The following is a 10,974-nucleotide window of genomic DNA, read 5'->3' on the forward strand; positions in this document are numbered from 1 at the left end:
ACTTTAAGACTTTAACTAAAGTAATATTCTTATAAGTGACATTTCTGGTTAGAAATCTGTACTTTTATTCAAGTATGGCTTTTAGTTACTTCATCTACTGCGGGTCTTCCCTTTTATTTTTCAAGTAAAAATGACCTTATTTCTGCATTTCTATGTTGACACCAGTATGCCTCTTGTATTTTTTAGGTCATGTAATCTGACCAGTGATCCCAGACTGGTGACACTGGTTGTCCTGATACTCAAAAATGTTTAATGTATGAGGGACAAGTAAAAGTCAAGTCATATTTTCCACCACTAGATGTCCACAAGGAGGCTACTCCAAATGCCGTTTCCATTTAATTTAACTTATATTTTTAATAGTTAACCGCATATGTTAAAGGCTAATAGTTAACAAAAATATATTGTATGCATTATATTGTGTTATCTAGAGCTTTAATATTAACTGTATTTTGCAGTGGTTAAATCATTTGTGTGTCGCGCTTGTTGTGTGGTTGTGCTGGTGGCGCTGCGGCGCTCCGCCGGTGCAGTAACCAGATCCAGTGACACAGCGCTGGGATGAGTGGAAGAGCAGACCAGGACATGTCTGAGTAGAAACCTGCATTGTCTTCCAACACGAACAGCATAAAACCCCCGTGTTGAAGATGGGACAGTGCGGTATCACGTCGTCAAAGACGGTTCTGGTCTTTCTGAACCTGATATTTTGGGTGAGTTAGAGGTTTTGTGACAGTTTGAAAGGTGCGTCACTGGCTAACATTAGCTGTGTTTAGCTTTGTTAGCTGTGTGTGCAGTCAGCTGCTCGGCTAGCAGCTGCAGCCGACCTTTGTTCAGCCAGGGAGGGATTAGTTTAAAAAAGTCAATAGGAAAGACATTACCTAGGAGAAATAACTTGTAATGTTTAATGATTTACCGTAAACAAGACATTGCTTAATGAAACACCTTTTATTACGTTTTAGGGTAAATAAAGAGCCCGTGCCGGCTTAAAACATTTATCATTAGTATCACCTGTGTTGGAATGTAGCTAACTTGCAACTTTACCTTTACTCAAATAACGATACGTTATATACGCATTTTTGAGGTACTTTCACTGTACTTGAGTCTTTCCATTTTAGGCTATTTTCTGTTGCAACTCTATCACATGTTGGAGGTAAACATTGCACCTTTTGCCGGACTACACTTAAATAGAGAGTTGTAATGGCAGGTGTCCAGCTGCAGCTACACTAAACCATTAAAACCTGTCGACATCATTTTTCCTACGCTGCGTTCACACGCCTTTCGCAAACTAGAACACCTTTTTGAAACGGAGCAAATTGGTTTACTTTCTAGCTAAAATATGGGGGGAAAGGCAGTGACCAACTTGAAAAGAAATTTCCCTTTAGATTGCAATCTCTCTCTCTCTCTCTCTCTCTGTGTTATATATATATATAAATATTTATATATATATAAATTGTATGCCCTCCACCTCTATGCTTATATCATATGTTGCAGTAGGCTACTGAAATAGTAATCTGTACAGTAGTATACAAAGTATTTAAATTCGGGCACAACATAAAAACATGTACTCAGCCAGTGGTAAAAAAACAGAATTATATTATATTGTCTAATAATATTACACTTTGCTGATAAATTGATTTGCTTTTTGTAGGGATGCACAATATTGGATATTTGCAGATATTCCGTACGCCGATATATAACAACTCATTTGGCCGATAACCAATATTAATACTGATATATCCACTTTTTGCCCCACCTAATTTTAGTGATGTTAAGTGTCTTCTGTAATAGAATTAACATCATATTATGGATATGGATTATGGATGGACTCTTAATGTGAGGGCCCACCAGCAGATGGAGACATAAAATTCTGTTTATTTCAGTGTATGTAGTAATTTATTTTGCAAAATAAGAAATATACCTCAACTGTTTGTACATTTAAATTTCTATTGATCTATCTATCTCTCTGCCTATCAATCTATCTATCTATCTATCTATCTATCTATCTGCACACATAAATGTTCATCAAATCGGCAGAAATCAGCATGTTGGCCCATTCTGGTATTTAATTAACCGATGACGTGATGACGTGATGACATGACGATATTATCCTGCAGCCTAACTTTTAGTTAGGTAAAATTTTAAATGGTGTGGTATTTTGGTATTTGGAGGTATAGTATTTCTACTTTTATTGAAGTAAAGAATCTGAGTACTTATTTTACAACTGAGTTTTTACCCCTGTTGACCTCACAGTGGGGAGTAATAGGTTAAACCAGGGGTAGGCAACCTGAGGCTCTAGAGCCACATGTGGCTCTTTAGCCCCTCTCAAGTGGCTCCTGTGTCTCTGACTAAAAATTATATGGAAATGAATTGCGATTATTTTTTAAAAGTTTTCATTCAGTTTTTCAATTGCAAAAATATGTAGCCTGTACACAGAATATGAAAATGTATTTCATTAACTAAAATATGCATCATATTTCTGTGGCCTTGGTGCTTTTTCTGCTAAATTTTGCCAAATTTAAAAAATGGTGGGTGGTCCTGGATCAAAAAAGCCTGACTAGCTATGGATTCCAAATCTAAGATAGGAGAAGTCTCAGAGGAAAATGGAGAAGTTATTGGTGCATAGAGGTAATAATAACAGTGCATGGATAGATCTTTTAATTTTTACCACCAACACTGCAAAGGTAATGTAACAAAAAATAATAAATAGTGGTCAAACATATTGATGAATGCTCATGTAGACCCATTAATAATATTGATAGGCTAGTTTGACTGTATGTGTTGTGTTACCTGCAGCTCCAGACAGATTTTTTTTTGTTGTTTTGGGCCAGAAATGGCTCTTTTGATAGTAAAGGTTGCCGACCCCTGGGTTAAACCTAATTCATAGCAGTAGAGAATATGATTCAGCTACATTATTGATAATTGCATGTAAATACTAGAAGACACCTTGCTTAACCTGTTTTAAAATTCATTTTGAACTAAGTTATCCATCTTGGTTTGAATAACGTAGACAGATGACTATTTACATGGTTTTGCCTGCAGCCAATCCCCACAAGTGTTCTCTGATATAATGTAATGTGTGAGTGGCCCAGTACCGCAGCAGCTACAATCCATATTTTATGTGATTTGGTAAAGTTTTATGGAGTTGGCAGTTCAGTGTGCAGAGATGCCACCAAAACACTAGAAAGCATGGCTTTACTCCACGCTGGTGTTGTGTGGAGGCATTATACACAGCTCAGTGTTTTCCATTCATGAATATGGAATGAAATTGAAAAAGGTATCAAATAAAGCACTCTGTCAGTATCTGTATCACTTTAAGGGTAATACTGGTATTGTAATTTTTAATACTATTGCCAGTGCCAGTAACTATAGGTGTCAAATGAATGTAGTGGATCTTAAGGACAGTATTTTTCTCTGACATGCAGTGCTGTTTAAAGTAGAACATGGAAATATTGAAATGATGGTATGCTGTATGCTGCTGCATGTTGGGTCTAAACCTTGGCCATCCAAAAATCACAGCTTACTGTTTATTGCTCTAGATATCAAGTGTGAAGCAGAACCCAAATACAAATTAAACTTTTGCTTTTACAATATTGCATTATCTGGAGTTTCATGCTGCGCTGTTGCTTTTTCTTTGTTGATAGGCTCAAGTGAAATATTGATGTTCTTGTTACTTACAGGCTGCTGCTGGTATCCTGTGCTATGTTGGAGCCTATGTCTTCATTACATATGATGACTACGATCACTTCTTCGAAGATGTGTACACTTTCATCCCAGCAGTGACCATTATTGCAGTTGGAGCCCTCCTTTTCATTATTGGACTCATTGGATGCTGCGCTACAGTGCGAGAGAGCTACTGTGGCCTCACGACGGTCAGTACGCCAGTTTACAAGTTTAGCATGATAGATGAGGGCACTAAAGCCCCTGTGCAGGGAACACTGAAACCTTATGAATAGAGAAATTGGGTTTTAGGATGCATTACAACAGAGCATAAACATATCAAATTTGGCAAATGCATTTTTTGTACTTTATCAGACACAACAAAGTACAGCTCTTTAGAGGCTGTTAAGGATTTTAGATAACGGCACAAAAAGCCTGTCATTAAAGCCTTTTCTCACAAGTGGCAGTTATTTGTTGTAACTTGAACATGCATGCCGGATCCAGTACAAAGATTCTTTTCAGTGCAGGAGTGTAGATATGGTTTAAGAGATATTTTTAAGTTTACCCTTTCAAAAGCTAAAAATAAAAGGGATTTAAAAGGAGATGTGTTTCTGTAGTTGGGGTCAGATTTTGGAATGATGCCAACTTAAAGTTATGAATGTGTGACTTATTGTGGTGGAAATTCTCTGCTGCTTTTGCTGGTGAAGAATGAAATAGAGACTTCTGTCGGCCGACAAGGTTTTATTTCCTTTGCAAAGAAAAGGTCAATCAACATGTGAGCGGTCAGGATGAAGAAAGACCCCGAGCATGGGGAAAACTGGACATTTTATGCTTGTGGAGAAACACACCCCTCGGTCTCTTATCAAAGGTGTGAGTTAAACTCATCACAGTTCAAAATACAAACAAATTTGAATCTTGATGAGGAGACAGAAGAGAAGGATGTCTCACGTGGTTGAAATGCAAAGGAACTGAATTCTGACATTTTGGTGAGGCGGTGGGAGGTTGTGTGTCTCACAAAGAAGTCAAAATTACAATTACACTCACTACTGATTTTCTTAAACGAATGGCTTATAAGGCTATTTTTGAGAGTTAAAATAGGTAGTTCTTTCCCCCCATTGTTATTATCAATTTCTGGTGGGCAGCTTAATTTAATGCAGGAATTTTATTTAGGATAGGCATATATATAAGCATTGTGCTTCTGCCTGTACCTTTTTTAGTCATTACCACCGTACGTTATTTACTTTATGCTGTTATCTAAAATGTATACACTTATTGTACATTAGAGTGTATATTCTAGGTACTTTTTGTCCTTGTTATGTTGTGTGTGATGACTGAATAAAATACTACTACTGCTACTACATAGGTGTTAGCCTATCTACTTTTTAGTTATTTGCACTGTATTTTTCCAGTGTCTTGTTATCTGTGCATCTTAAATCTTGAAATTTAATCCACAGTTTGTTGTCATTCTCCTGCTGGTTTTCGTGACGGAAGTGGCAGTTGTGGTTCTCGGATATGTTTACAGAGCAAAGGTGAGAAAGCCAAGCCAGTTCATGTTTGTTTTGTCCTGGCCTTATTTGATCCTGAGCCTTATCTTCACACAGTCACGTTGGTCTGTACAGTTCAAGGAGATGTGTCATCAAATGTTTAGTCTCACCCCTTCTTAACCATTGGCAGGTTGAAAATGAAGTTAATATTTCTATCAAGAAAGTGTATGATGAATACAATGGCACCAACAGCAATGCCCAGAGCCGTGCCATCGACTATATTCAGAAACAGGTGAGAACAGAAACCCTGTTTACTCCGTAAATTAGATATAATGACATAATTGCTGTTTCACTTTCATATTTCTGTTTGAATTGTTCTGATTGTGCAGGTAGGTGACAGGGATCTTGAGTTTTTATTGTTTTCATTTTCACAGCTTCAGTGTTGTGGGATCCACAATTACTCAGACTGGCAGAACACACACTGGTTTGAAGAATCCAAAGACAACAGCGTCCCCATAAGCTGTTGCAAACCTTACACTGGAAGAAGCTGCACAGGGTCCCTCGCTCACCCTGAAGATCTTTACCAAGAAGTAAATCAACCTTTAAATGCGTCAAGTTTTCACTGCAAAAAAAGTTATTTTTAGGAGTGATTTGTCAGAGTTTGAATTGTTTGAACATATATTTGCATGTGTATTTTTGTGTGTAGGGATGTGAAGCTCTTGTTGTAAAGAAGTTGAAGGAGATCATGATGTACGTCATCTGGACTGCGCTGACATTTGCTGCCATCCAGGTATGTCACTTTCAAATGACCAGCTTTATGAAGACTTTATATTTTCATTTTTACTGTAATTCTATAGAAAGTTGAGCAACAGGCTTCCCTATTAAAATCAAGATGAAATGAAACAGGCTTTTTTACCCTTTTGGATGACATACCCAGTCATACTTTGCACCTGGTTAATTATATATGCCTCCTTCTTATTCTGATATCCAAATCTGATCATGTTTCCTTCCTGTAAAACAAATGCAAGGTTCAAGAGATTTAAGATTCCTTTTATTTGTCATTTTTATGCTTCACATAAAAAACGAAATTGTGTTTCACACATCCACCGCTTAGTAATTCAGTGCAAGACCATTAAAAATTGCAAATTAAAAAGTTGATAAATAGGAGCACTAATAAATAAACTCTAATTATGCTAAAATAGAATAAAATAAATTGTTTTAATTCAAAGATTTCAGAATTAAGAATAATCTAAAAGAACATTCTTCTATGTGTGGTTCACATTCTTTGATTAAGCAGTCTAATTGCTGTGGGAAAAAAACTGTTTAACAGCCGAGTAGTCCTAAATGTGATGCTTCTGTATCCTTTCCTGGACTGCACGCGTGTAAGCATGAGCTGAGCTGGATGAGTGGAGTATCTTATGATGCTGTTTGCTCTGCGCACACTGTGCTCAGTGTGAATTATGATGTGTCTTAACCAAAGTTTGTACCAACCAATTTCAACCAATAATATCATGATATCCACACATTAATCTGCAACTATTAGCCGCATAGAGGCAAGATTCATTAGTTATCTTGCGAGCAACAGCATGCTACATTTAATTTATTGCCTCAAAATGGCAGGCTAGAATTGATTCACTTTGAGGAAAACAGTAGCTATGGTAGCTCCAGTTTATGTGCAAAAAGCGAACTACCTCAGCAACTATATGGAGCATACACTGGGCTTCGTCTCTCTCTCACTGATGGATACTGCTGCTCTGTCTAATTTGCACCGTGGTTGCCTCCTCATGTCTGTAATGGCATGCCCACTTTTCAGAAATCAAATAAAATTCCTACCATTGATACATCCCCTGCTTATCCTGTTTTACTAGAAAATATGTCAAGATACTGAAGCTAGAAACTCCTGAAATTCTGTTTCATCTGGACTTAAAATGCTGGTGTGAGGCTTTGTGGGGTTTTTTTTTTTCAGTTTCTAACTTTCCCAGGTGAAGTAGTGAAATGATGAGATAAATGTCAGCAGCAAAAGAGATTTCTTGCGGTAGGATTGAAGCAGTACTTGTACAATTTTTCTACATGCCTGAAAGACTAATACCACATTTAAGACATGAGATTGGTATTTATCTTGTAGTAGGAAAATACTGCACATGGAAACCACGACAAGCTTCTGATTACACCTGGAACACACTGCATGTGTGCAAGATCGAAACCTTGCCAAAACTGTGTTGCTGCTGGGCTTGCTGCTGCTATGAGGACTGTATTTCCACATTTAAAAGCACAGATTCCGCTCATGCACTGCTAATGCAGACAGCGTGTTCCAGGCATAACTTTTATCAAGAAAGGAAATAAGTGTATTTCCGAAACGTTTAACTCTTCCTAATTTTTGAGGTCTTTTGTTTTTGGTCTCAATATTGGTTTTATAATACTAAAGTCCGGCAGAAGTGTGGATTACACTACTACAGTGAAATTCCCAAACATTTCTAAAGGGTTGTAACTGACTAACAATTCTAAAAGAGATTGACAAACACAAATGAAAATGTGGTAATGTGTTTGTGTCTTTCTTGTAGATGCTGGGGATGTTGTGCGCATGTGTCGTGCTGTGCCGCAGAAGCCGAGATCCTGCCTACGAGCTGCTCATCACAGGGGGTACCGTTGCATAAAGGAGAGCATATTTCTCACCATAAAAACACTTTCAGAGCTAACATTGGTGAGAGCATGAAAATAATACATTACCACACTAACCTTAAAACACCAACCACACTAAAGTTATATATTTTACCTGTTTTTCAAAAAAAAAAAGCTAGAGACCAAATTCTTCAATGGTCGATGTAAATGAGTTGAGGAAACGTTCTGCTGCTCTGAGGATGACACGAGGATAAAAGACCTAATTTCTGGAGTAAAATGTGGACAGGATAATATCCTCATATGTTAGTTTGCACTATGTGTACGGCTTTGAATATTTTGTATTTAAATCTGTCCTGAAAGACTGTATAATTATACCCTTTACCTCCACTACTACTACTACTACTACTATTACTGCAACTGCTACTATCCTTCTACTACAGCTAGATTTTGGTTAAAACTTCACCTTTCACCAGCAGTATTCTGTAAAGACATAGTGGACAAAACAGCCCAAAGTGACGGCAAGTTGCTGCGTATGAACTGTGTAACCTAACAGGCTTTTGCTTACCTGGTCTCTCTTTTTAAAAATCAAGCTTTTTAATCCCCTTCAGTATGTGGGATTTCTCAAGATAGACTTTGACCTATAGCTGTTTTGTTTTTTGTTTTTTGTTTTTTTTTTTGTCTTGAAAGTCTACTGATGATAGTTTTAGACTTTGATTTTCTGATATGTAGCAATAGCAGACTCAAGAATGTAAATAAAATGTGGGGAAAGTTTGAAATTAAGCGGGTGCTGATTTATTTTCTGATAGAATTTTTGAGAAAAAAGAGATGAAACTGCTGCACCAAATGGGAATTTTTTTCTGTCCAGACAAGGCTCATATTCACAGGCTTGGAAGAACAAGTCAGCTTGCACTTAGAGGTTAAAGTTCAGGTGTTTCCCATGAGGGAGGGGTGGAGGAGGTTCACACATTTAGTCATATGCTTTTGTTTGTGTCTCATCTTTTATGTTTTGTAGCTCTACGTCTTCAAATTAGGGTCGAGGTTACTGTGTACTCAAATTGAAACTTACAAAATGTAAATATTACACCTCTTACTGCAATCTCTAGATGTAGATGTGTTTGCTTTTGGAACATCTTGTCACCACAGACCAGCCAATGGGAACCTTTATAGCCTTCGCTTTGGTTACTTGATCATCACCGAGTCAGTAAAATTATCACCCTGAGAAACCAGATATGTTTGAACCACAGTGGGCGGACTTCTCAGCCACATGACCCAAAAACATAGTAAGGTTGCATTTCAGATACTTTGTGTGGATTGTTTTCTTGTAATCTATGTTAAAGGTCCAGGGTGCAAGATTTAGGGGGATTTAGTGGCAGAAATTGAAAATGAGTGCATTTTCTCTATTGTATAATCACTTGAAAATAAGAATTATTGTGTTTTCCTTGCCTTAGAATGAGATGTTTATACCTACATTGGGAGCAGGTCCTTGTTTAAGGGGATTGCTGCAGTGGCCCAGCACAGACAAACCGAACACTCTTAAAACACTCTTGCATCGGCCACTATAGTTACATGCCTCATTGCAATGGTGCATCAGAAAAACAAAGATTTTTAAATATGATACAGCTTTACTGTTTGTTTGTTTTGTTTTTTTTTTTTTTAAACTGATATAAAACTTCAAAATCTGGATCAGCATCAGTTTTCTGGTGCAGCATTCAGACACCTTTCCCAACTATTTAAACCTGAAACTTGAGCAGATTGGTTTGATTTCTTTCAAAAACATGAAGAAGGCAATGTGTATCTTGGCAAGAAATGGAAAAAAGTAATAAAATTAGTAAAAAATGACAAGAAAAAGAGAGAGAAAATTATAAGAAAAATAGTAAAAGAAAAAGAAAAAAACTTGGGATAAATGTAAAGAGAAATGCATAAATTTGTACGTCACAGAAATACATTTAGATATTATTTGAATACATTTTTAGGACATTTCTATTTTTTAGACTTATCTTCTGCTACCATTTCTTGCACAGTTGCTAATTGCCACCTTATTATGTTCTTTTAGAGAAATCAGGTCAAAATGCTCAGGATTCAAAGGGTTAAATCACTGGGTCCATCTATTTTGGAAGATGAGGAGACCTCTGAGGATAATTTGGCTCCTTGTGAAAACCTCCAGAACATTTGGATCAGCTTGATTGGTGGCGTGAAACTATTGTAGTCAGTGTTTTTACTGGTTTGAATTGGAGTGTCTGTTTGTTTTTGAGAGGAGGAGACCTCAAAAACATGGGTAGAAGGCAACAAGCAACTTACCAAGACAATGCCCAAAATTTGTAAAAAAAAAAAAAAAAAATGTAAAAACTTCACAAGAAAATTAGTCGGAAACCCCCCAGATCAAACAATGAAAAGACCAAAATGAAAAAGTATAAACGTATGTCTTTTTAAAAAAGTATTATAGTAACATTATTTAAAATATAAAATTATTATAGTAATAAACAAACTTACTAGTCATCCTCCCTGTTTTTTTTTTTTAATACAAATTCTTTGATAATTTTCTTTTCACCTTTTATGAATTTCTTGCATATTGTGGGACATTTCTGCCAAGTTGGTCATTGCCTTTTTTTCCCATGTTTTTGAAAGAAATCAAACCAATTCGCTCAGGTTTCAAAGTGTCATGGCTCCTTCATTCTCCTCCTCGCCACCGCCAGTGTTTTTCCACTCACCTCACTCTGACCTGCTCTACCTGCCAGCCACGCCCTCAGCTGCAGCTCATCTCCAATCAGTCCGGTGTTTAAGACACTCCCACACATTCACTCACTGCCAGATTGTTCCTCTGCACTATGCACGACTCTCCAGCGTTTTCCTGCCAGATTTACCGTTGCCGACCCAGCCTGTTCCCGACCTGCTCTCTGTGCCTGACTCCCCGTGTACCTACCTGCCTTCTGTCCCCGACCACGTGCTTCGCTCCGGCGTTCCGGAAATCTGACGGCTTCACTGGCAAAGACCTCCCCGCTCGACCACGACGATCCTCCTGCCTGCTCCTCGACGGTACTGTTGTTCTTTCGGACTGTTTTCCCGGCTACGGATCCTCTGCCTGTCCCCGACCCAGCGCTATCCCCGACAACGTTCCCACACGTGTTGTCGGCTCGTAGAGCTACGGGGTTTCCTGTTCTCCAGCCACAGTAGGTTCAAGCTTCGTGTCTTCGCTTCGTGGGATTCCCAGAGACATTGTTTG

General features: G+C 37.8%; 1 protein-coding gene across 1 annotated transcript; it reads left to right on the top strand.

Annotated features, from left to right (window-relative positions):
• Positions 1–535: 535 nt before the first annotated feature.
• On the top strand, positions 536–8,530 carry tspan3a (tetraspanin 3a). The gene is made up of 7 exons (XM_042496423.1): positions 536–704; positions 3,672–3,863; positions 5,106–5,180; positions 5,326–5,427; positions 5,570–5,725; positions 5,842–5,925; positions 7,697–8,530. Exons 1-7 carry the CDS (start codon positions 642–644, stop codon positions 7,787–7,789), a joined length of 765 nt encoding a protein of 254 aa, XP_042352357.1. The 5' UTR covers positions 536–641; the 3' UTR covers positions 7,790–8,530.
• Positions 8,531–10,974: the final 2,444 nt, after the last annotated feature.

The sequence above is a fragment of the Plectropomus leopardus genome, chromosome 11 (assembly GCF_008729295.1).
Source record: "Plectropomus leopardus isolate mb chromosome 11, YSFRI_Pleo_2.0, whole genome shotgun sequence".
Taxonomy (NCBI): domain Eukaryota; kingdom Metazoa; phylum Chordata; class Actinopteri; order Perciformes; family Serranidae; genus Plectropomus; species Plectropomus leopardus.